General features: G+C 43.2%; 1 protein-coding gene across 1 annotated transcript in view; it reads left to right on the forward strand.

Moving 5' to 3' along the window:
- LOC126199441 (uncharacterized) overlaps positions 1–22,369 on the forward strand; it is a 195,257-nt gene extending 172,888 nt beyond the window's left edge. The window contains exons 2-3 of the mRNA XM_049936359.1: positions 16,628–16,798; positions 22,364–22,369. Of these exons, the coding sequence (XP_049792316.1) occupies positions 16,628–16,798; positions 22,364–22,369 (177 nt within the window). The remainder of the gene's footprint in view (positions 1–16,627; positions 16,799–22,363) is intronic.
- Positions 22,370–27,382: the final 5,013 nt, after the last annotated feature.

Here is a 27,382-nt window from a genome sequence, read left to right on the forward strand (position 1 = left end):
AATGTCTCATATGTATACATAGCCCACAAGGCGACGTCAGAAACCATCAGGGGAGAACGCCGCATAAAAACCAAACGTGCGCGCGCGTCTCCACTCTGAAGAATCGTATCGGAGAATCACGGCAAGCATTTCGCTGAAGAGCTGCCTCGTCAGAGAGCCTAGAAATGGCAGCGTCGTAGCAAGTATTTGTCAACACTCTGATAGTGCATTTACTTCCGGGTGTAGGTCGGCGTTACCTCGCTAAATTCACTTGACATTCGTTTTCCACATCGAAGACTCGTACGATATAATCCACTGCAAGATGACACAATTAGAAAGTATATTTAATTTCTGGACTCCAAGAACGGCGTTCTTCACATAAGTAACACCTGTTTGTGTGTGCATTCGGGAGGACGACGGTGCAATCCCGCGCCCGGCCATCCTGATTTAGGTTTTCAATGATTTCCCTAAATCGCTTCAGGCAAATGCCGGGATGGTTCCTTAGGAAGGGCACGGCCGATTTCCTTCCCCATCCTTCCCTAATCCGAGCTTGTGCTCCGTCTCTAATGACATCGTTGTCGACGGGACGTTAAAACAGTAATCTCCACCTCCTCTGTTCGTGTGTTTAAGGTTGCGTTTTGAGGCTCAGGCAACATCGCAGTGACTATATTCCGCCTCTGGCCGCCAGTGTGTCGTTAGCTCAGAGGTTCCCTTGTGCGTTGCAGTGCTTGTACTATAAGACATAGCAGTTCGAATCACGGTAGAAGCCGCTGACTACAACCTTTTATTTTCCATTTTAATTAATGGAGTTGCAAACTGCTAGTAAAAATTTCTTATGCGAAATCTGAAGAATGCCTTTAAACATCAATCTTCGTCCGATTTCGACTTAGTAAATTAAGTTAATATCATGGATTTCTGCTTTGCAAATTCCAAGGTGCTTCACTGTAAAATAGACCCTGAAAAGATTCAAACCGACTGTCAACGATATAAATTTGAGCTTTGTTCGTCATATAGGTCTAACATGTCAGAAGGTTGTTTATGAAGTGCACATGTTCATTAATGTAGTTCCCTTCTTCTAAATTTTTGCAATAGCATTTAACTGTAGACGTTTTCTAACACCGGCGTTAGCAATTCCTTTTCGTTCTCTGAAACCTTCAAAACGACAAATTTTTCTGGTTTAAATCTGATGACCTTAACTATCACTTCCGATCAACAATAAATACTTCATGAACCCATACATGGAACTCCAAATGTGCAGTGTTCCTGCACTGCTACAGAGCATGCATTGCAAGGTATTCACACAGTTTATCGCATAGACTTACCATAAGGAATGAAACAAGAACTGTAATACACTTTACACCACAGACGCTGACTTTGGCTTGACGAAAACATCCAAACATTGACCAAAAGTTGCACAAATAATTGAGTTTGAAAGGAAAAGAAACGATGTATGAAGCATTTATAAATTCATCGAATGTAGTGAGGTGGTTTAATTTCGTCCCAGTCTATAAAATTAATTTCGGGCCATACTCAGCTCTTGCCGATTAATGTAATATAATACCCGCCTACTAATCAGGGCGTCTGTCTCCGTTGCTTTTGAGCGTGAATGGAAATTGTAGAAATTTTCTGTGGAGCAACATTTAATAATAAAGCGTTTTAAATCATCAAAAGCGATGAGCGGTAGCAGGCGCTTTCGATAAAGAACGGGAGAGTGCAGCGCCGCTGCTGTCGCCACGGCCGCTGCCAGTAGCCAGCAAATGGATCCCGGAGCTTTGCCGCATACGGCGTCCAGAGGAGGACAGTCTGCAGGAAATCTGCCGCAAAATCGTTACTGGATAAAATTTTGATATCGGTGTGTCACAAAGCGAAATAGATTGAATCTGCGCTACCATTACATTCACGTCTTCAGCATTCAGACAGAAGAGGCTATAAAAATATTTTATGCCAGCTGCTCTCGATCCACTGACATTATGAACAGAAAGAACGCACGCTACCGCTAGACCACAGGCGTAATCAGCCTAGAGTTTTTCTATCATGGGACAAGTTTTCCTCCAGGAAGTGCCGCAGTCTACAGTGTTGCCAGATTGTGCAGATAACCGGACTTAGAGAATTAGCGAGTTGGCCAGTTTTTTTGTCCCATGTCGCGATCGGCGCGGACTTAGCCTCTGAAGCGGCCGGCCGCCGGTCAAGTTTTATGTCAAAGAGTGTACATCAACCCCTGTCGACAGCGCAGGGTCTTGATGTATCATTTCATTCTAGAGCGCTGCATGGTCACCGATGGTATCTGTTCCTTCGGACATGTCCTAAAGAACAGATACCATCTTCATATGTTCATTCATATATCAATACCATGCATCCTCGCAGTACACCAAGAGTCGACTGACTACTCGCGATGCTCCGTGCGGTGTCTCCCCTCTGTCACCGCCTCGACGGAGTCTCCGTCGCTGCCCTTGACCGAGTCTCCTACCTTGCGAGCCGCGGCCACCCTAAATAGAGGGCACTAGCCAACCAGGACGGCGCAAAGCGCATAACTTTGACAGAGACACTATCCTGCCAAGAGTATGGCGAGAAGTATATGTATATATATATACGACGTGATTAAAGGGACAGCAAACTCAAAGGTATGATTTATAGTCATAAATTACTGCACACACTTTTGCATAGTGCTCCACGTTCCTCTCCTCTCCTCTAATCAGAGCCTAGTTATAAAATGCAAGGGCCAGTTAAAGTGTACCAACATTTGGGCTGTGCTCAAAAGTATCCAAAAGAACCGAATCATTTACAAACAACAGTTTATCACGCTCTCGAATCACAAATCATTTTAAAATGCAAAGGCTAAAAGGCCAATTACTTAGTAGACCTGTCTGTGCTGTTTCCTCAAAATAACCTCCAATCAGAGCCCAGTACCACTATTACAACGTAATAATTTCTGGGCTGTACTAAAAAAAATTTAAAAAATTCCTCGAAGCACCTGAGTTGCCGAAAATACCAGACATGTGCTCAATGAGATTTGCTTTACTCGCTTGGAAACATCGTTGAAGGACTGGCTTGCCTCTCACATCAGTAGATCTCATTTGACGCTATGTATCATTAGTAATGCTATAATGGAAGTATATGTAACACATTTACTATAAAAAATTTAACACAATCGATTACAAAACATTAATATCTTAATTAGGACTATGTAGTTGTCGAACGTGAGTTTGACTTCAAGTACTGTTCTCTAGACCCTGAAAATGCGCTGTAAAATCAACTTCTGTTTGACATCCAAGTTATTGACGCCTCCGCTTAAGAAGCGAGACGGAAGTTTGATAACTGTGCCACAAGTTGTTTTCACTGCCATCAACAAGTGCCTGTGTTAGCAAAAACTTTCTAAAGTCATTCTTTAAGCCACACTTACTTAAAGACGTACAACAGAGCCTTAAATAATTATTTTCGACATTTATGAATATATAGTAATATATAGTAAAAAGTCCGTAAAACGCCTCGACAGCGCCAAAAGTGCAAGGTTTAAGTTGATTATTAGGGAACTAGGTGAGATTAGGTACAATAAAACATCTTCAGATTAATTATCTTACATCATCTATGACTTCCCAACATTCTAAAATGCATCACGAAATGTAATATTAATGTTACATTTATGTCTAAATATGAAAAGTATATTCAGCATGTGTGGATTGTCAAAGTGTTTACACCAAATTATTCCCCATACACATATCCCTTGATGATCCTCGTATATAACGTATAGCACACACGGCAAAAATGATTGGGACCTAACTGAGGGAACATACAAGAATAAAACCGCAATGGCTCAAATCAGTTACCTTACCTGAACTATAATGCCAAGATATTCTAAAATCCGTCAGAAATTATAATGTTGCGTTGCAACACTATCTAAATATATAAACAGTATTCCATCTGATAATGTGCGAGTACTGTCATCACGTAATATTGTTTGTTCCCTCTGCAGATGAGGAGAAGAGAACGAGGATTATGCATTACACAAAAATATAATTAATGGTAGCTACTGTATTATAAATAAAGTGATGCTGCATTTTGGGAAACTATAGTTTGCTAAAATAAAACATGAAATCATGCACACAAACATCTAATTAACGCACCACAATCTACACACACACACACACACACACACACACACACACACACACACACACACACACGCAACGCCATTCTTTTTTTAAGGATGGAAGCAATAAAGTGTCCCATTTTCAGAGGAATAATGTGCTTTAATATTTTATGTCACTTAAACTATACGACGACATGGACTGTTTATGAACACACATCACGAGAGATACGAGAAAGAATGGTAAAAATTACAGGTGTAATTTCTCCAAGAAAATGTCAGTGCCGATATCTCGAAAATAAATAAAATTATTTTTCATTTATTGTGAGGTTTTTCACATTCTTATAGCACACTCCCGCCCATGAACCATGGACCTTGCCGTGGGTGGGGAGGCTCCCGTGCCTCAGCAATACAGATGGCCGTAGGTGCAACCACAACGGAGGGGTATCTGTTGAGAGGCCAGACAAACGTGTGGTTCCTGAAGAGGGGCAGCAGCCTTTTCAATAGTTGCAGGGGCAACAGTCTGGATGATTGACTGATCCGGCCTTGTAACATTAACCAAAACGGCCTTCTGTGCTGGTACTGCGAACGGCTGAAAGCAAGGGGAAACTACAGCCGTAATTTTTCCCGAGGGCATGCAGCTTTACTGTATGGTTAAATGATGATGGCGTCCTCTTGGGTAAAATATTCCGGAGGTAAAATAGTCCCCCATTCGGATCTCCGGGCGAGGACTACTCAAGAGGACGTCGTTACCAGGAAAAAGAAAACTGGCGTTCTTCGGATCGGAGCGTGGAATGTCAGATCCCTTAATCGGGCAGGTAGGTTAGAAAACTTAAAAAGGATAGGTTCAAGTTAGATATAGTGGGAATTAGTGAAGTTCGGTGGCCGGAGGAACAAGACTTTTGGTCAGGTGAATACAGGGCTATAAACACAAAATCAAATAGGGGTAATGCAGGAGTAGGTTTAATAATGAACAGGAAAATAGGAGTGCGGGTAAACTACTACAAACAGCTCACACCAGTATTCGGAGGAAACCACTAAATTACAGGCCCATATCATTAACGTCGGCAATTTGTTTTATTATTCCGATGGCTTTACTAGACGATAAACGACTGCATCATCAGAGTTTTGTAGGAAACATAGTGAGGAAACATATGGTGCATTGTGATTCTGAATATAACCAACCTGCTTTTATAAGAAATGTGTTGGATTACTTATTGAACACCCATCATAGTATCTAGCTTGGGTGTAACACTCAGGTGTAGCACTTGAGTGTGCTGCCTAACCTAACAATATCTTATCAATAGTGAAAATAAGCACGCTGCGAGTATTTTAATAAGCAATACAGACAATTAACTGCAGAAATACTGAATTTGTAGCTTGCAAAGCATATGAAATCTTACTTATGGTACATCTTTACTTCTGTTCGAATTTCCGTCGTGATCTTGCGCATTATGATAAGCTGGTAAGCAGTGCCTATTTTAATAACTAAGAGAGATATTTAAAAACGGAAAAACATTCATTTACAAGGGTCCTCCGAGGTTAAGTCTGTGATATACTTACCAAAATTTTGTGGTAAAGAGGTTCTACTTACCCTAAAAGTTCCTATCAGTGGTGCCAGTTTCCTATCTGTGAATATTTTAATAAGTAATGCAGACACTTTAGGTGCTGATATATTTGATTTTTGAGATTTTAGTGTGCTATGTTGTTATTGTGGTCTTCAGTCCTGAGACTGGTTTGATGCAGCTCTCCATGCTACTCTATCCTGTGCAAGCTTCTTCATCTCCCAGTACTTACTGCAACCTACGTCCTTCTGAATCTGCTTAGTGTATTCATCTCTTGGTCTCCCTCTATTATTTTTACCCTCCACACTGCCCTCCAGTGCTAAATTTGTGATCCCTTGATGCTTCAGAACATGTCCTACCAACCGGTCCTTTCTTCTTGTCAAGTTGTACCACAAACTCCTCCCCAATTCTATTAAATACCTCCTCATTAGTAATGTGATCTATCCATCTAATACGCCGGCCGAAGTGGCCGCGCGGTTCTGGCGCTGCAGTCTGGAGCCGCGAGACCGCTACGGTCGCAGGTTCGAATCCTGCCTCGGGCATGGATGTGTGTGATGTCCTTAGGTTAGTTAGGTTTAACTAGTTCTAAGTTCTAGGGTTTATACAAGGGCGATGTACTTGAGGACAATATTATGGAAATGGAAGAGGATGTAGATGAAGACGAAATGGGAGATAAGATACTGCGTGAAGAGTTTGACAGAGCACTGAAAGACCTGAGTCAAAACAAGGCCCCGGGAGTAGACAACATTCCATTAGAACTACTGATGGCCTCGGGAGAGCCAGTCATGACAAAACTCTACCATCTGGTGAGCACGATGTATGAGACAGGCGAAATACCCTCAGACTTCAAGAAGAATATAATAATTCCAATCCCAAAGAAAGCAGGTGTTGACAGATGTGAAAATTACCGAACTATCAGTTTAATAAGTCACAGCTGCAAAATACTAACGCGAATTCTTTACAGACGAATGGAAAAACTGGTAGAAGCCGACCTCGGGGAAGATCAGTTTGGATTCCGTAGAAATGTTGGAACACGTGAGGCAATACTGACCTTACGACTTATCTTGGAAGAGAGATTAAGAAAAGGCAAACCTACGTTTCTAGCATTTGTAGACTTAGAGAAAGCTTTTGACAATGTTGACTGGAATACTCTCTTTCAAATTCTGAAGGTGGCAGGGGTAAAATACAGGGAGCGAAAGGCTATTTACAATTTGTACAGAAACCAGATGGCAGTTATAAGAGTCGAGGGGCATGAAAGGGAAGCAGTGGTTGGGAAAGGAGTAAGACAGGGCTGTAGCCTCTCCCCGATGTTATTCAATCTGTATATTGAGCAAGCAGTAAAGGAAACAAAAGAAAAATTCGGAGTAGGTATTAAAATTCATGGAGAAGAAGTAAAAACTTTGAGGTTCGCCGATGACATTGTAATTCTGTCAGATACAGCAAAGGACTTGGAAGAGCAGTTGAACGGAATGGACAGCGTCTTAAAAGGAGGATATAAGATGAACATCAACAAAAGCAAAACGAGGATAATGGAATGTAGTCAAATTAAGTCGGGTGATGCTGAGGGAATTAGATTAGGAAATGAGACACTTAAAGTAGTAAAGGAGTTTTGCTATTTAGGGAGTAAAATAACCGATGATGGTCGAAGTAGAGAGGATGTAAAATGTAGACTGGCAATGGCAAGGAAAGCGTTTCTCAAGAAGAGAAATTTGTTAACATCGAATATAGATTTAGGTGTCAGGAAGTCGTTTCTGAAAGTATTTGTATGGAGTGTAGCCATGTATGGAAGTGAGACATGGACGATAACTAGTTTGGACAAGAAGAGAATAGAAGCTTTTGAAATGTGGTGCTACAGAAGAATGCTGAAGATAAGGTGGGTAGATCACGTAACTAATGAGGAGGTATTGATTAGGATTGGGGAGAAGAGAAGTTTGTGGCACAACTTGACTAGAAGAAGGGATCGGTTGGTAGGACATGTTTTGAGGCATCAAGGGATCACAAATTTAGCATTGGAGGGCAGTGTGGAGGGTAAAAATCGTAGAGGGAGACCAAGAGATGAATACACTAAGCAGATTCAGAAGGATGTAGGTTGCAGTAGGTACTGGGAGATGAAGAAGCTTGCACAGGATAGAGTAGCATGGAGAGCTGCATCAAACCAGTCTCAGGACTGAAGACCACAACAACAACAACAACAAGTTCTAGGGGACTAATGACCTCAGCAGTTGAGTCCCATAGTGCTCAGAGCCATTTGAACCATATCCATCTAATCTTCAGCATTCTTCTGTAGCACCACATTTCGAAAGCTTCTATTCTCTTCTTGTCTAAACTATTTATCATCCATGTTTCACTTCCATACATGGCTACACTCCACACAAATACTTTCAGAAACGACTTCCTTACACTTAAATCTATACTCGATGTTAACAAATTTCTCTTCTTCAAAAACGCTTTTCTTGCCATTGCCAGTCTACATTTTATACCCTCTCTACTTTGACCATCATCAGATATTTTGCTCCCCAAATAGCAAAACTCCTTTACTGCTTTAAGTGCCTCATTTCCTAATCTAATTCCCTCAGCATCACCAAACTTAATTCGACTACATTCCATCATCCTCGTTTTGCTTTTGTTGATGTTCATCTTATATCCTCCTTCCAAGACACTGTCCATTCCATTCAACTGCACTTCCAAGTCCTTTGCTGTCTCTGACAGAATTACAATGTCATCGGCAAACCTCAAAGTTTTTATTTTTCCTCCATGGATTTTAATACCTACTCCGAATTTTTCTTTCGTTTCCTTTACTGCTTGCTCAATATACAGATTGAATAACATCGGGGAGAGGCTACAACCCTGTCTCACTCCCTTCCCAACCGCTGCTTCCCTTTCATGTCCCTCGACTCTTATAACTGCCATCTGTTTTCTGTACAAATTGAAAATAGCCTTTTGCTCCCTGTATTTTACCCCTGCCACCTTTAGAATTTGAAAGAGCGTATTCCAGTCAACATTGTCAAAAGCTTTCTCTAAATCTACAAATGCTAGAAACGTAGGTTTGCCTTTCCTTAATCTTTCTTCTAAGGTAAGTCGTAAGGTCAGTATTGCCTCACATGTTCCAATATTTCTACAGAATCCAAACTAATCTTCCCCAAGGTTGGCTTCTACTAGTTTTTCCATTCGTCTGTAAAGAAGTCGCGTTAGTATTTTGCAGCTGTGGCTTATTAAACTGATGGTTCGGTAATTTTCACATCTGTCAACACCTGCTTTCTTTGGGATTGGAATTATTATATTCTTCTTGAAGTCTGAGGGTATTTCGCCTGTCTCATAAATCTATCTCACCAGATGGTAGAGTTTTGTCAGGACTGGCTCTCCCAAGGCTGTCAGTAGTTCCAATGGAATGTTATCTACTCCCGGAGCCTTGTTTCGACTCAGGTCTTTCAGTGCTCTGTCAAACTCTTCACGCAGTATCATATCTCCCATTTCATCTTCATCTACATCCTCTTCCATTTCCATAATATTGTCCTCAAGTACATCGCCCTTGTATAGACCATCTATATACTCCTTCCACCTCTGTGCTCTCCCTTCTTTGCTTAGAACTGGGTTTCCATCTGAGCTCTTGATATTCATACAAGTGGCTCTCTTCTCTCCAAAGGTCTCTTTAATTTTCCTGTAGGCAGTATCTATCTTACCCCTAGTGAGATAAGCCTCTACATCCTTACATTTATCCTCTAGCCATGCCTGCTTAGCCATTTTGCACTTCCTGTCGATCTCATTTTTGAGACGTTTGTATTCCTTTTTGCCTGCTTCATTTACTGCATTTTTATATTTTCTTCTTTCATCAGTTAAATTGAGAATCCCTTCTGTTATCGAAGGATTTCTACTAGCCCTCGTCTTTTTACCTACTTGATCCTCTGCTGCCTTCACTATTTCATTCCTCAAAGCTACCTATACTTCTTCTGCTGTATTTCTTTCCGCAATTCCTGTCAATTGTTCCCTTATGCTCTCCCAGAAACTCTGTACAACCTCTGGTTTAGTCAGTTTGTCCACGTCCCATCTCCTTAAATTCCTATCTTTTTGCAGTTTCTTCAGTTTTAATCTACAGTTCATAACGAATAGATTGCGGTTAGAGTCCACATCTGCCCCTGGATATGTCTTACAATTTAATACCTGGTTCCTAAATCTCTGTCGTACCATTATATAATCTATCTGAAACCTTTTAGTATTTCCAGGGTTCTTCCATGTATACAACCTTCTTTCATGATTCTTGAACCAAGTGTTAGCCATGATAAAGTTATGCTCTGTGCAAAATTCTACCAGACGGCTTCCTCTTTCATTTCTTTCCCCCAATCCATATTCACCTACTATGTTTCCTTGTCTCCCTTTTCCTACTCTCGAATTCCAGTCACCGATGACTATTAAATTTTCGTCTCATCATACATTTCATCAATTTCTTCATCATCTGCAGAGCTAGTTGACATATAAACTTGTACTACTGTAGTAGGCTTGGGCTTCGTGTCTATCTTAGCCACAATAATGCGTTCACTATGCTGTTTGTAGTAGCTTACCCGCACTCCTATTTTTTTATTCATTATTAAACCTACTCCTGCATTACCCCTATTTGATTTTGTATTTATAACCCTGTATTCACCTGACCAAAAGTCTTGTCCCTCCTGCCACCGAACTTCACTAATTCCCACTATATCTAACTTGAACCTATCCATTTCCCTTTTTAAATTTTCTAACCTACCTGCCCGATTAAGGGATCTGACATTCCATGCTCCGATCCGTAGAATACCAGTTTTCTTTCTCCTGATAACGACGTCCTCTGGAGTAGTCCCTGTCCGGAGATCCGAATGGGGGACTATTTTACCTCCGGAATATTTTACCCAAGAGGATGCCATCATCATTTAATCATACAGTAAAGCTTCATGCCCTCGGGAAAAATTACGGCTGTAGTTTCCCCTTGCTGTCAGCCTTTCGCAGTACCACAACAGCAAGGTAGTTTTGGTTAGTGTTACAAGGCCAGATCAGTCAATCATCCAGACTGATGCCCCTGCAACTACTGAAAAGGCTGCTGCCCCTCTTCAGGAACCACACGTTTGTCTGGCCTCTCAACAGATACCCATCCGTTGTGGTTGCACCTACGGTACGGCTATCTGTATCTTTGAGGCACGCAAGCCTCCCCACCAACGGCAAGGTCCATGGTTCAACTTCAGAAGTATATATGTGTACAAAAATAACATATCTTGACACCATGTCCACGCCAGAGAAAAGTCTTTCGGAAATGATGGATAAATTTCACTTTAATTTTCGAGTTGTATACTTTTTACTGGATATTTGGCAGTATGTATAATATTAACTCTGATTGGTTGGAGATAGGGAAGCGTATCTCAGGAACAATGCAATTTGATACCATTTTAATACAGCGCTCTGACTGATTGTAAAGATGTAGGAACATGTAGTAGAAAACATACAATTGGTCTCTTTCCATATCAGAACGAGTGAGTTTTACGTATTAGAACAATTCAATTAGAGTATTTCCACCATCTTGGTCTTTTGAATACTGTGCTGTAATACGCTGGAGATAAGGAGTACTGGACTTTGAATTGTTTTAGATAGGGGAAGGAAGACGGGGTTCTTCTTCATTTTCCGACTATACAGTTGCGTTATTTCCGCCATTTTTTATTTTTTGGTACTAAATTATGATTGGCTCAAGATAAGGAAGGGGTAGGGAAATGGGCAGGTGATTAGGTTAATGTCCTGTCTCACGTTCCCTCACAAAAGTAAAGAAAGTGTTTCGGAAAGCATCTATTAACAAAAATGTCATGGATATACCGTGGTCTCTTGTAAATTGTCAAATGGTTCCTTACAAATTTCAAACTGGCACACAAAATTCGATTCCTTATGTTGTCAAGAAAATGATCAAGTGCAGTGCTTCATCGTTAGTTACTCAAAGGTCATTCTTCTTCTCGACAGTCAAACTACCGATTCTACCCCATCTGAGGGAATTAATCCGTAAATTATCCTCTTCAGTGACCCTCTCTGACAAATAGCTTGTAGACTGGAGATTCAATATTACATTTCCGTCAGTATGTGCACCTACTGTTTCTTCCCAATCATAAATTTTAAAAATACCACTAAATGTAACACAACAAACAGTAAAAGAAAAACACACTTCCCTGGACACATAATGGTAAGAGAGTCAAGACAACAGCACATAATTTCAAAAGGAAGTGAATCGTACTAATGGCTGGGAATCTGGAATTTCCACAGAGATAAGACGTACAAACAGTATTTTCCCCTCAGCTACCTGTCGCTGCACTAAAACACTCGTGATAAGAGTTCAACTCTAGTGTGGCCAGATCATTAATCCTCACGACGGAGTCGGTGTCTCAGAGTGTGCCGAGATTGAACTTTTATCTCTAGTTGGCCACTGCGTCTCTATGGAGAGTGCAAAAAATTCTGTCCTTCTTCTCTGCTTTGCACAAACCCCATGCAATGGACTTTTCACCTACGAGAAGGCTCTGCTGAAAATTGGCCAATGACTTTTTTGTAAGAAAGCAATCCAGTGGCCCACCTACCGTATGTTTTCAAGTTATACAATGAGATGTCTCCCTCCCTATACAGTTCTGAGAAAACCCAACTCCAAACTCCTCGGATATATTTTTATGTCTCCCATCTGGCTGGTTTTCCATGTCTGAAGCTTCTCAAAAACACCACCCTAAATTCACACATACTGATTTCTGTACATCATCCAACGAGCTACTTTCTCGCTTTGTGAGAGTGACAAATTCACACTCTACGCGGACTTGTGCACACCTGTAGCACTTCCACCCACACAACGGGGAAAAAGGCATTCTACCATAAGCAGCCATTAAACTTCCCATGATATAGCAGAGATGAATATTTCCTACTCTACCTGGCACCGTCTAGTTTTCTATGAAAAGTGCCACTTACGAAAACATCCCACCAAACCAACAAGAATTTATTCTTCACTTACCATGACAAATTTCATTATAATTGGCTTTTTAGGTAGTATCCGGGACCGCCCAGCACGTAGCTGCACTTTGGGAATCCTTGACCGCATAGGATATCCTGGCACCGAGGCAGACAATACGGGACCCATAAACGACTATCTGGTACCCAGTCTTAGGGTCGTTAATTGATGCCTGATGCGGCTTAATCTTTAGAATCCGGCCCGTCTTCCTCTGGGACCTATAGGAACTGGGCTTCGTGTGCCCTTTCCTCCTCCAAGTGCGACGCCCAATAAAACACACTGGCATGTTCCCAGCACACATCAAGTACTGGACACTGAAAGAGGGAAATAAAGACATCTGCAAGCAGCTTCATCTTTGCAGTCACTAGTATCACCCATATTATCAGCATCAGACACTCATGAATAGATCACAACAAGTTACAGCTTAAGATTAGTTGAATCAATAACAATTATAGATGTCTCGTATCAATCCGTCACATGACTGACACAATTCAACTGCAGTTAACACATCACTGTTGTATACCTGTACCTGTTTTACTTCGAATTTGCCAAGTTTAAAAATAATGTTTATAGATCCGTAACATCTTGTAATAATGAATCACATATCAATATTTTGTTTCGGTTAAAACCAAGGAAGTTTCATATCTCGTGCTGCCGAAGTTCCACTTTCTTGGCTCGCTGGGATGGTCCCGAGACATAACCTCTGCCAATCCATATGCTGATGACTTGTTTCTTAATTAAATGAGTTACATGCAAATTTTTAATGACTCAAACTGTCACTTTAACACAATATTCTTCAACAGGAACTGCATGAAACACTTTATGTGGGATGTGCATATGAAATCCGGTGAGTTCTTTTGTAAAAGAAGCATTAACATGTTTCACTTACAACAATAGATGCCGATACAATAATTTATTAATGTGGTGAGGCATCTGTGTGTTCAACATTTTCACACTGACAAGGGAACCTCCCCATCGCACCCTCCTCAGATTTAGTTATAAGTTGGCACAGTGGATAGGCCTTGAAAAACTGAACACAGATCAATCGAGAAAACAGGAAGAAGTTGTGTGGAACAATGAAAAAAATAAGCAAAATATACAAACTGAGTAGTCCATGCCCAAGATAGGCAACTTCAAGGATAGTGGGAGCTCAGGAGCGCCGTGGTCCCGTGGTTAGAGTGAGCAGCTGCGGAACGTGAGGTCCTTAGTTCGAGTCTTCCCTCGAGTGAAAAGTGTACTTGGTTTATTTTCGCAAAGTTATGATCTGTCCGTTCGTTCATTGACATCTCTGTTCGCTGTAGTAAGTGTAGTGTCTGTGTTTTGCGACCGCACCACAAAACCGTGCGAATAGTAGACGAAAGGACGTACCTAAATTTATTTGTTTCTTCACTCCATAATCTACACTCCTGGAAATGGAAAAAAGAACACATTGACACCGGTGTGTCAGACCCACCATACTTGCTCCAGACACTGCGAGAGGGCTGTACAAGCAATGATCACACGCACGGCACAGCGGACACACCAGGAACCGCGGTGTTGGCCGTCGAATGGCGCTAGCTGCGCAGTATTTGTGCACCGCCGCCGTCAGTGTCAGCCAGTTTGCCGTGGCATACGGAGCTCCATCGCAGTCTTTAACACTGGTAGCATGCCGCGACAGCGTGGACGTGAACCGTATGTGCAGTTGACGGACTTTGAGCGAGGGCGTATAGTGGGCATGCGGGAGGCCGGGTGGACGTACCGCCGAATTGCTCAACACGTGGGGCGTGAGGTCTCCACAGTACATCGATGTTGTCGCCAGTGGTCGGCGGAAGGTGCACGTGCCCGTCGACCTGGGACCGGACCGCAGCGACGCACGGATGCACGCCAAGACCGTAGGATCCTACGCAGTGCCGTAGGGGACCGCACCGCCACTTCCCAGCAAATTAGGGACACTGTTGCTCCTGGGGTATCGGCGAGGACCATTCGCAACCGTCTCCATGAAGCTGGGCTACGGTCCCGCACACCGTTAGGCCGTCTTCCGCTCACGCCCCAACATCGTGCAGCCCGCCTCCAGTGGTGTCGCGACAGGCGTGAATGGAGGGACGAATGGAGACGTGTCGTCTTCAGCGATGAGAGTCGCTTCTGCCTTGGTGCCAATGATGGTCGTATGCGTGTTTGGCGCCGTGCAGGTGAGCGCCACAATCAGGACTGCATACGACCGAGGCACACAGGGCCAACACCCGGCATCATGGTGTGGGGAGCGATCTCCTACACTGGCCGTACACCACTGGTGATCGTCGAGGGGACACTGAATAGTGCACGGTACATCCAAACCGTCATCGAACCCATCGTTCTACCATTCCTAGACCGGCAAGGGAACTTGCTGTTCCAACAGGACAATGCACGTCCGCATGTATCCCGTGCCACCCAACGTGCTCTAGAAGGTGTACGTCAACTACCCTGGCCAGCAAGATCTCCGGATCTGTCCCCCATTGAGCATGTTTGGGACTGGATGAAGCGTCGTCTCACGCGGTCCGCACGTCCAGCACGAACGCTGGTCCAACTGAGGCGCCAGGTGGAAATGGCATGGCAAGCCGTTCCACAGGACTACATCCAGCATCTCTACGATCGTCTCCATGGGAGAATAGCAGCCTGCATTGCTGCGTAAGGTGGATATACACTGTACTAGTGCCGACATTGTGCATGCTCTGTTGCCTGTGTCTATGTGCCTGTGGTTCTGTCAGTGTGATCATGTGATGTATCTGACCCCAGGAATGTGTCAATAAAGTTTCCCCTTCCTGGGACAATGAATTCACGGTGTTCTTATTTCAATTTCCAGGAGTGTATATTTGCGTCTTTTAATTGATTTGGACAGTAACCAGTATTGGAGCATTTCCTTCATGTAACCCAAAGAAATACCATCAGATTGAAGTCTCAGTATTTCCTCTCCGTGTTCTTCGTACGGATCGTCAACAGTCTCATCATCTGGTACATACAGCCCCGCAGCAATCAGCAAGGTATCGTCATCACCACACGTACTGTTTATCAACAAATGTAGGAAATAATCATACAAATATTCGACAATCGTTCGATCCCTTAAGGAACTTTCCGGTTCCTTACAGTTCGGAAAATATTCATTGACCTTGTTATTAAAGTCGCGAGCTACATTTGTTGGATTCATATTGCCCACGGAATACATCTCACGTATTTAATGCACTCTCGTCCAGAGTAGCGAACACTCAACTGCCAGCCAGGGAGCCTCGTTAGCAGGAATACTCTCTCTTCCGTGCGCTGTAGTCGATGACGTCGTGTGTTTCGATGTTTGTTTATGTGTAGTGTCCCCATACTACGGCGCAGTTACCTCGCATCGGACGGACGGACGGACAGATAGTAATTGTCTGAAAATAAAAAGTTAAACTTTTCACTCGAGGGAAGACTTTAACCAAGGACCTCTCGTTCCGCAGCTGCTCACTCTAACCACGGGACCACAGGGCTCCTGAGCTCACACAATCCTTGATGTTGCCTTTCTTGCGCATGGACTATTCAGTTTGTATATTTTGCTTATTTTTTTTCATAGTTCCACACAATTTCTTCCTGTTTTCTCGATTGATCTGTGTTCAGTTTTTCAAGGCCTATCCACTGTGCCAACTTATAACTAAATCTGAGAGGGGTGCGATGGGGAGGTTCCCTTGTCAGTAATTAATCAGTTCTGCTTTCTCACAGCAAACGACTCTGTCTATAATTTCAGAATTCAAAGATAGTCTTTGCGGGAACAAAAGAATGTAAACATGTATTTTCTATTTACACAATCCACTTGTGTATTATAGTCCTCCAGCTCTTTGCTTCTCTTAGACAAATTAACAGCTACTGTCTTCTCTACCCATTGCCCTTGCTATTGATTTATCCACTCACACTCCTTGAGGTCTTTTTTGATGACCTTTGGAATCGACTCTGGTGTTTTCTACTGTGTTCTGGTCTCTTACAAATCCTTATTACATTGGTGGTGTAGAGTGCTGTGCCTGTGTGCTGCAGATGGGTGGTAACAAGCTGCTGGTGCGGTGGGAGCAGCACGAGTCGAGTGTGATGGCGCACCTGCGGCGCCTGCTGGCGGCCGAGGCGTTCGTCGACGTCACCCTCTGCTGTCAGGGCCGCCGCCTGCGCGCGCACCGCGTGCTCCTCTCCGCCTGCAGCCCCTACCTGCAGGTGAGTGCTCACTCTCTGTTTACCTCTGGCTCTTCCACCCACTAGTCTTCTAAACGTGCTGTTTGTTTTGTGGCGGCGTTCGTAGCGACAAACAATTCGCTGTAGAAACGGCTTACGAAGTCACCGCCACACTTTTAATAGCGGGCCGACCGATCCGCTGGAACAGTGAACAGAAAGATGAAAACCCAAACACTCTGATTAAATAAAAGTCGGTACTTATCTTTATTAACGAAGATACAGGAACACAGTAGTGAACTCCGTGTCTACAGAAATCTGTCTAGTTCGAGTCGGAGCGGCTAGGTCAGCGTCGGCTGACGACAAACAACAAATCTGCTGCGATGAACACACAACTGACTAGCAAGTACACAATTCGGTGGCGAGTATACAACTGAGCGGCGAATACAGAACTGTCCTAGCGCTCGAGACTCCAGCGCTTAAGAAGCCAGAAGCCAGCGGTGGCGCGCGCAGACTTGCGGCGATTTCCTGTCTCGCTGGCGCTGCTTATGCGGACGGCGTCCGGACTTTGATGCTGCCAACCTTTTGGCAGCGGGCTCGGGTGGCATTACTGGCTAGGATATAACAGTTTGGATAGCTGCAATATAGATTACAACTCTCTTTGCCGCTACCTTTGCGCACACCCATTTAAACATTTATGTTGTCTTGAACAATATGACACACGCAAATAATTGCCATCCAGAAGGTCACTCTGCCAACATGTGTCGAAAGACAACACTGCTGGCTATTAAAACAGCAGAACACAGTAAACAAAGTGGGAAGGCCGCAGCACTGTCACATTAATGTGATCATCGCGTAAATTCGATGTCAACATGCAATAGCCATCCACAGCAGGCCGATGGCAGTGCATGGAGTGGAGGATATTTAACATGTGTCCAACAACTATGCAGTTATTGTCATGATATGGAGATGGAGTGATTTGTTTGATGTCTAAAAGGGTATCATTCTTGGCTTTCAGGCCAAGGGTGGAAGTCTACATTACATCTACATCTACATTTATACTCCGCAAGCCACCCAACGGTGTGTGGCGGAGGGCACTTTACGTGCCACTGTCATTACCTCCCTTTCCTGTTCCAGTCGCGTATGGTTTGCGGCAAGAACGACTGTCTGAAAGCCTCCGTGCGCGCTCTAATCTCTCTAATTTTACATTCGTGATCTCCTCGGGAGGTATAAGTAGGGGGAAGCAATATATTCGATACCTCATCCAGAAACGCACCCTCTCGAAACCTGGCGAGCAAGCTACACTGCGATGCAGAGCGCCTCTCTTGCAGAGTCTGCCACTTGAGTTTATTAAACATCTCCGTAATGCTATCACGGTTACCAAATAACCCTGTGACGAAACGCGCCGCTCTTCTTTGGATCTTCTCTACCTCCTCTGTCAACCTGATCTGGTACGGATCCCACACTGATGAGCAATACTCAAGTATAGGTCGAACGAGTGTTTTGTAAGCCATCTCCTTTGTTGATGGACTACATTTTCTAAGCACTCTCCCAATGAATCTCAACCTGGTGCCCGCCTTACCAACAATTAATTTTATATGATCATTCCACTTCAAATCGTTCCGCACGCATACTCCCAGATATTTTACAGAAGTAACTGCTACCAGTGTTTGTTCCGCTATCATATAATCATACAATAAAGGATCCTTCTTTCTATGTATTCGCAATGCATTACATTTGTCTATGTTAAGGGACAGTTGCCACTCCCTGCACCAAGTGCCTATCCGCTGCAGATCTTCCTGCATTTCGCTACAATTTTCTAATGCTGCAACTTCTCTGTATACTACAGCATCATCTGCGAAAAGCCGCATGGAACTTCCGACACTATCTACTAGGTCATTTATATATATTGTGAAAAGCAATGGTCCCATAACACTCCCCTGTGGCACGCCAGAGGTTACTTTAACGTCTGTAGACGAGGGTATTTCGGAAAGTGAAGATACACCGTATGCCAGAGGAACAGAAGAGTTTTGGCGAGCAAGTTGGCAACACTGGTGTTAACCTTGAACCTTTAGCTTTCTCCTCGCCGTCGTTCAGCAGTTGTGCTTCTGGTTGGAGTAGGTCGCGTTTAAAATGGCTCCGCCGATTCAGAATCCCGCCAAATGCGAAGAGCACTCCATCATACGTTTTCTTCATGCAAAAGGTTAGTGACCAGCGGCTATTTACAAAGAAATTGTTTCTGTTTATGGGAACATTATGAATCGACAAAATGTAACGAAATGGTGTCGCAATTTCTCTGAAGCTAGGACCGATGTTCATGACAAACAAAGAACAGGTCGGCCATCTGTGATCTGTGATGCCCTTCTTCGGAGAACGGAGGAAGCAATTCGTGGGAATAGACATCTCACTTTGAAAGAATTGCATCAGATCATACTGGACGTGTCAATGACAACCCTTTATGGCGTTGTGACTGTCAAGTTAGGGTGCAGGAGATTGTGTGCGCGCTGGGTTCCAAAACTGTTAATGAAAGAACACAAAATGAAAAGGAACTTCCTCAGACGCTATGCTGAAGCAGGTAATGAGTTCCTTGATCACACTGTGTCAGGTGACGAGACGTGGGTTTATCACCATACACCTGAATCCATTCAACAATCAATGCAATGGCGCCATTCGAATTCACCAAAAGCAGATAAATGCAAAACGTCGATTTCAGAGAAGAAAATCATGCCTTCTGCTTTTTGGGACAGACAAGGCATTCTTCTATTGGAATTTATGCCTCCTGGAACGACAATTAATGCTGCTGCATAATGCCATACTTTGAAACGTCTTCGAAGGGCAATTAAAAACAAACGCAGGGGAATGCTGACAAGTGGAGTCCGCTTGCTTCATGACAACGCTTAGCCTCACACAGCGCTCGTAACCAAAGCACTACTCAAACAATTCAAATGGGACGTATTGTACCATCCGCCATACAGCCCGGACCTTGCACCCACCGACTTCCATGTCTTCCGTTACCTGAAGTCACGTCTTGGTGGAAAATCATTCCACGACGATGAAGAGATCAAAGATGAAGTTGAAATGTGGTTCTGACAACAGGCGGCAATCTTCTATGGCTGTGGGATACAAAAGCTTGTGCACTGACTTAACAAATGCTTGGATAACGAGGGTGGTTATGTCGAAAAATAACAAATGATGCAGTTAATAAGATATAACTGACGTTTTCTAAATAAATGTTCTAGTTAAGGACTGCGAGTCATTGTATCTTTACTTTTCGAAATGCCCTCGTATATCCAAAGCTGCTAAGTTTGTAAACCGTTCACGTGCCACCATGGTTAAAGTATACCACACAAAAGAAAATGGCGCTATTCAAAACTGAGGCAACCGTAATGCACACCGGTCCACAGATAACAGGTGTGAATGATGGCTATGGGTATGTGTATGAGGAAATAAATGTGCAACTGTTGAGTAACCCAAGCCCATATGAACCAGGGAACTACCAATACTGTCTCCTCAACGACTGTTCATCAAATGTTGCAGCGTACTGGCCTCTGCAGCACCCACTTGTTTCATGCACCCATGGTGACTACAGCTCATTGGCGACGACAGCTGGAATTTGCACGCCAGTACTGCAATTGCACCGTCCACTGAGTGCCGGCAAGTGGCCTTTACCGATGAATCACGTTTTTATGCTCCCTCGTACAGATGCCCATCTGAGAGCAAACACCCAGTAACAATGGTTTGAAGGGTTCATACCAGAGGAGGGAACGTTATGATCCAGGCAATATTTTCGTGTAAGGTCTCATCACTCTGGAAGGCACAATGGATGAAGTAAGCATTTATCTTTGGGGACCATGTCCAACCCTGAATGCAGACTGTTTTTCCTCTGCATGATGGCGTCTACCAGCAGGACAATTTAATGTCTTGCACAGCCTCAAATCTACATGCGGGCTTCAAAGAACACCAGGATGAGTTTACCATTCTGCCCTGGCCACCTAACTACAAAGACTTAAACCGAGTCGAAAATCTATCAGAGCAGCCTGATCAGGCTTTAGACGCCATAGATCCTCAGCCGAGAACCCTAGCCCAGCTGACCATTTCACTGGAGGCAGCATGGCTCCACATCTATGTCAGTACCTTCCAGAACCTCTTCACTAGAAATCGCAGTTTAGCAGAAATTAAGTGACTGGAGATATGTTGTCTCATTTACTTGTTAAATTTTAAGTTGTTTTCCACGGTTTGTTAGTCTCAGGGTCAGTCTGTCAGCCTGAGTCTAGTCAGTTGGTGAGCCGGCTCAATGTCGGGCAGTCAGTGTCTGTCTGTCTGCCGTACGTTAAGGGGGTCAGTCTGACAGTCAGTCGGAGGCAGTTGGTCAGCCAGGTGAGTCTGTCAGTCGAAGCGAGTCAGGGCAGTTGGTCAGTCGGAGTGAGGCTGGGTCAGTCAGTCAGTCTCGGCGAGTTCAGTTGGTCAGCCGGCTCAGTGTGCGGCAGTCAGTATCTATTTGGTGTCCGGAGTGCTAGTATGTGTTAGGCCGCCAGTCTGCTCGAGTCGGCGTAGGCAATGGGCATTGGCGGTTGGACCGATCGTTTGGTCGGTCGCGCACTGGGACACGAGATATCTGCCTGGAGCGTCGGCGCATGTGAGGTCGCCACGTCAGTCGCCGCGCCGTATAGCGAGGAGTAGTGGCTTCGCGGCCGACACGAGAGCAACAGGAGTCAACCCACGACATCGGTCTGGCCGGGGCGAGCTGCGACGCCGTGAGACGGGAAATCGGCGCGCCTTCCTGCGTCCGTTGAAGCTGCTGGCAGCGGACAGTTCGGGAGAGCGTTTTGAGGGTGCTGCGCCAGATCTTCGCTACAAATCGTAGTTTAGCAGAAGTTAAGTGACTGGAGATATGTTGTGTCATTTACTTGTTAAATTCTACTTGTTTTCTTGGTCAGTCTCTCGTCCCCAGCTTGCTCATCTGTCTCCGTCCGCATTTGTTAGGCAGTTAGTGTCTGTCTGTCTGTCGGTCTGCGTACGTTAATAGCTGCCTGTGTCATGTTTGTTGGATTCGGTGTGTTAACGAATTTATTGCTTGAGGTGACGGCCGAATTCTTGAAACATGTTTTTATCTTGCCTATCATCTTGCGAGGTGGTATATGTGTAATGTAGACCATGTTGTACATTTTACGTAAGTCTGCATTTTATGGGTTTTATTTAAATAGTTATTTTTATAAAGTTGCCACCCTTTCACCATAAGAGTCCCTTTAAAAACAAATTGCACTTTCGGTGGCAAATATTTTCTTAGTTGAGTGTTGTACCATTTGCATCCCATCCCGTTTCCATCCCATCATAGTTAATGTGTTTGTGTGAGTTGTTAAAATTTTTAGTTTAAAGTAATCTGGTGTGTTGCAGATTTGCACCAGTGTAGTTTTTCAGAGGTCGTTGTGACGTTGTGAGCGGTCGTGACTACGGCCGTGTTGAAAGGGAGAGGAAGCTTCTCAGCCCAAAGGCTCCTAATCTAAAAAAAAAAAAAAAAAAAAAATTGCTACTCTCTGAATAATTGTAAATTGATATTTAGAGGCTGCTTTCTGATTGTAATTTTAAATCTGTTTTTGAAAAGGCTTTCAGGAATAAAATTTACATTTGTTAAATTGTGACTAGATATTTCGAGTGTGCTTTTCTGCTTATAATTTTAAACCTGTTTTGAGAAGGCTATTAGGAACAAAATTCACATTTTTTAAATTGTTACTTGATATTTCGAGTGTGCTTTACTGCTTATAATTTTAAATCTGTTTTGAAAAGCTTTTAGGAATAAATTCGCATTTGTTAAAGGTAATTTTCCATCAGTTACTTCATGGCAACTACTTGCACGCTCACCTAGTGTGATTAAATGTGTCAATGATCTTGATGAATCACCAGTAAATAAAGTAATTCTTAAAAAAAAAATGAAAGGAAATTTTCACGGTTCAACAATTTTAAAATTTTACTTTGTTAATATTTTAATTTGTTACATTTTATCACTTTAATAACTTTCGTGTCTTATAAGCCCACAATAGATTTTACCTATCCCGCTTTTCATTTGATTACAATATGTACAATGTTAAAATTAACTAATATGAATAAACTTACATTAACGACAGCACGTGTGTATGACTCAGATATATTCTGTGGCTACTGTATCCCAGTTCATTCAGAACAACAGCACTGTTAACACACTGACTCTTCCGGTACTGTGGTCTCCTTCAGGCCATGCTTTAAATATATGCGACGAGCGTAAGCCTATTTTCTTTGTATATCTTGGCGTGCCGTAGTGGCTTCATTACACACACATCAAAAAAGTTTTGCATCACGTCGCTTCCGACAGTTCCGGAACCTGTATAGAAAATTGGAATTGAGATCAACATAAACATCATTTCCGCCACTTTTATTGCTTATGAAAACCACACATTGCATGTTGTAATACCATACAGTGAGACCTTCAGGGGTGGCGGTCCAGATTGCTGTACACAACGGTGCCTCTAATACCTTGTAGCATGTCCTTTTGCTTTGTGCATGCCTGTATTCGTCGTGGCATATTATCCACAAGTTCATGAAGGTACTGTTGGTCCCGATTGTCCCAGTCCTCAACGGCGATTCGGCGTAGATCCCTTAGAGTGGTTGGTGGGTCACGTCGTCCATAAGCAGCCCTTTTCAATCAATCCCAGGCATGTTTGTTACGGTTCATGTGTGGAGAACATGCTGACCACTCTAGTCGAACCATGCCATTATCCTGAAGGAAGTCACTCACAAGATCTGCTTGATGGAGGCGCGAACTGTCGTCCATGAAGACGAATTCCTCGCCAATATGCTGCCGATATGACTGTACTCTCGGTCGGGGGATGGCATTCACGTATCGCACAGCCATTCCGGCGCCTTCGATGACCACCAGCGGCGTACGTTGGCCCCACATAATGCCAGCCCAAAACAGCAGGGAACCTCCACCTTGCTGCACTCGCTGGACAGGGTGTGTAAGCCTTTCAGCCCGACTGGGTTGCCTTCAAAAACGGCTCCCACGATTGTGACCGGGTTGTTCTAATCAGAATCGACAGCAGATCAACACCAACAACGATAGTTCAGGTATTCATGCCGACGTCGCAAGCTGAAGATGAACATATAGAGAAAGTGTATGAGGATATTGAAAGGGTAATGCAGTATGTAAAGGGGGACGAAAATCTAATAGTCATTGGCGACTGGAATGCAGTTGCAGGGGAAGGAGTAGAAGAAAAGGTTACAGGAGAATATGGGCTTGGGACGAGGAATGAAAGAGGAGAAAGACTAATTGAGTTCTGTAACAAGTTTCAGCTAGTAATAGCGAATACCCTGTCCAAGAATCACAAGAGGAGGAGGTATACTTTGGAAAGGCCGGGAGATACGGGAAGATTTCAATTAGATTACATCATGGCCAGACAGAGATTCCGAAATCAGATACTGGATTGTAAGGCGTACCCAGGAGCAGATATAGACTCAGATCACAATATAGTAGTGATGAAGAGTAGGCTGAAGACATTAGTCAGGAAGAATCAATACGCAAAGAAGTGGGATAGGGAAGTACTAAGGAATGACGAGATACGTTTGAAGTTCTCTAACGCTAGAGACACAGAAATAAGGAATAGCGCAGTAGGCAGTACAGTTGAAGAGGAATGGACATCTCTAAAAAGGGCCATCACAGAAGTTGGGAAGGAAAACATAGGTACAAAGAAGGTAGCTGCGAAGAAACCATGGGTAACAGAAGAAATACTTCAGTTGATTGATGAAAGGAGGAAGTACAAACATGTTCCGGGAAAATCAGGAATACAGAAATACAAGTCGCTGAGGAATGAAATAAATAGTAAGTGCAGGGAAGCTAAGACGAAATGGCTGCAGGAAAAATGTGAACACATCGAAAAAGATATGATTGTCGGAAGGACAGACTCAGCATACAGGAAAGTCCAAACAACCTTTGGTGACATTAAAAGCAACGGTGGTAACATTAAGAGTGCAACGGGAATTCTACTGTTAAATGCAGAGGAGAGAGCAGATAGGTGGGAAGAATACATTAAAAGCCTCTATGAGGGTGAAGATTTGTCTGATGTGATAGAAGAAGAAACAGGAGTCGATTTAGAAGAGATAGGGGATCCAGTATTAGAATCGGAATTTAAAAGAGCTTTGGAGGACTTACGGTCAAATAAGGCAGAAGGGATAGATAACATTCCATCAGAATTTCTAAAATCATTGGGGGAAGTGGCAACAACACGACTATTCACGTTGGTGTGTAGAATATATGAGTCTGGCGATATACCATCTGACTTTTGGAAAAGCATCATCCACAAAATTCCGAAGACGGCAAGAGCTGACAAGTGCGAGAATTATCGCACGATCAGCTTAACAGCTCATGCATCGAAGCTGCTTACAAGAATAATATACAGAAGAATGGAAAAGAAAATTGAGAATGCGCTAGGTGATGATGAGTTTGGCTTTAGAAAAAGTAAAGGGACGAGAGAGGCAATTCTGACGTTACGGCTAATAATGGAAGCAAGGCTAAAGAAAAATCAAGACACGTTCATAGTATTTTTCGACCTGGAAAAAGCGTTCGACAATATAAAATGGTGCAAGGTGTTCGAGATTCTGAAAAAAGTAGGGGTAAGCTATAGGGAGAGACGGATCATATACAATATGTACAACAACCAAGAGGGAATAATAAGAGTGGACGATCAAGAACGAAGTGCTCGTATTAAGAAGGGTGTAGGACAAGGCTGTAGCCTTTCGCCCCTTCTCTTCAATCTGTACATCGAGGAAGTAATGATGGAAATAAAAGAAAGGTTCAGGAGTGGAATTAAAATACAAGGTGAAAGGATATCAATGATACGATTCGCTCATGATATTGCTATCCTGAGTGAAAGTGAAGAAGAATTAAATGATCTGTTGAACGGAATGAACAGTCTAATGAGTATACAGTATGGTTTGAGAGTAAATCGGAGAAAGACGAAGGTAATGAGAAGTAGTAGAAATGAGAACAGCGAGAAACTTAACATCAGGATTGATGGTCACGAAGTCAATGAAGTTAAGGAATTCTGCTACCTAGGCAGTAAAATAACCAATGACGAACGGAGCAAGGAGGACATCAAAAGCAGCCTCGCTATGGCAAAAAAAGCATTTATGGCCAAGAGAAGTTTACTAATATCAAATACCGGCCTTAATTTGAGGAAGAAATTTCTGAGGATGTACGTCTGGAGTACAGCAATGTATGGTAGTGAAACATGGACTGTGGGAAAACCGGAACAGAAGAGAATCGAAGCATTTGAGATGTGGTGCTATAGACGAATGTTGAAAATTAGGTGGACTGATAAGGTAAGGAATGAGGAGGTTCTATGCAGAATCGGAGAGGAAAGGAATATGTGGAAAACACTGATAAGGAGAAGGGACAGGATGATAGGACATCTGCTAAGACAAGAGGGAATGACTTCCATGGTACTAGAGGGAGCTGTAGAGGGCAAAAACTGGAGGAAGACAGAGATTGGAATATGTCAAGCAAATAATTGAGGACGTAGGTTGCAAGTGCTACTCTGAGATGAAGAGGTTAGCACAGGAAAGGAATTCGTGGCGGGCCGCATCAAACCAGTCAGTAGACTGATGACCAAAAAAAAAAAAAAAAAAAAAAAAAAAAAAAAAGTACCACATTACAAGGTTCGCTTCTTGGCGCCGAGCGCTGTAGGTGAATCCCCACTGACTGCTTCTACTACAGTACGGTTCCCACGCTAGTGACCATCTGGCGCATCGTTCGATGAGCTTGCTTTGTTATCCTACCTACTCGCTAGCTTCCCGTAGGAAAATGTTCCTATACTGTGCAATGAAACATGTTGTTGTTGTTGTAGTGGTCTTCAGTCCAGAGACTGGTTTGATGCTCGTCTCTATGCTACTCTATCCTGGGCAAGATTCTTCATCTCCGAGTAACTACTGCAACCTACATCCTTCTGAATCTGCTTAGTGTATTCATCTCTTGGTCTCCCTCTACGATTTTTACACTCCACGCCGCCCTCCAATACTAAACTGGTGATCCCTTGATGCCTCAGCATACGCCCTACCAACCAATCCCTTCTTCTAATCAAGTTGTGCCACAAATTCCTCTTTTCTCCAACTCTATTGAATACCTCCTCATTAGTTATGTGATCTACCCATCTAATCTTCAGCATTCTCCTGTAGCACCACATTTCGAAAGCTTCTATTCTCTTCTTGTCCAAACTATTTATCGTCCACGTTTCACTTCCATACATGGCTACACTCCATACAAATACTTTCAGAAACGACTTCCTGAAACTTAAATCTATACTCGATGTTATCAAATTTCTCTTCTTCAGAAACGCTTTCCTTGCCATTGCCAGTCTACATTTTGTATCCTCTCTTCTTCGACCATTATCAGTTATTTTGCTCCCCAAATAGCAAAACTCCTTTACAACTTTGTCTCATTTCCTAATCGAATACCCTCAGCATCACCTGATTTAACCTGACTAGATTTCATTATCCTCGTTTTGCTTTTGTTGATGTTATCTTGTATCCTTTCAAGACACTGTCCATTCCGTTCAACTGCTCTTCCAAGTCCTTTGCTGTCTCTGACAGAATTACAATTTCTTC

This window comes from Schistocerca nitens, chromosome 8 (assembly GCF_023898315.1).
Source record: "Schistocerca nitens isolate TAMUIC-IGC-003100 chromosome 8, iqSchNite1.1, whole genome shotgun sequence".
In the NCBI taxonomy this organism is placed as follows: domain Eukaryota; kingdom Metazoa; phylum Arthropoda; class Insecta; order Orthoptera; family Acrididae; genus Schistocerca; species Schistocerca nitens.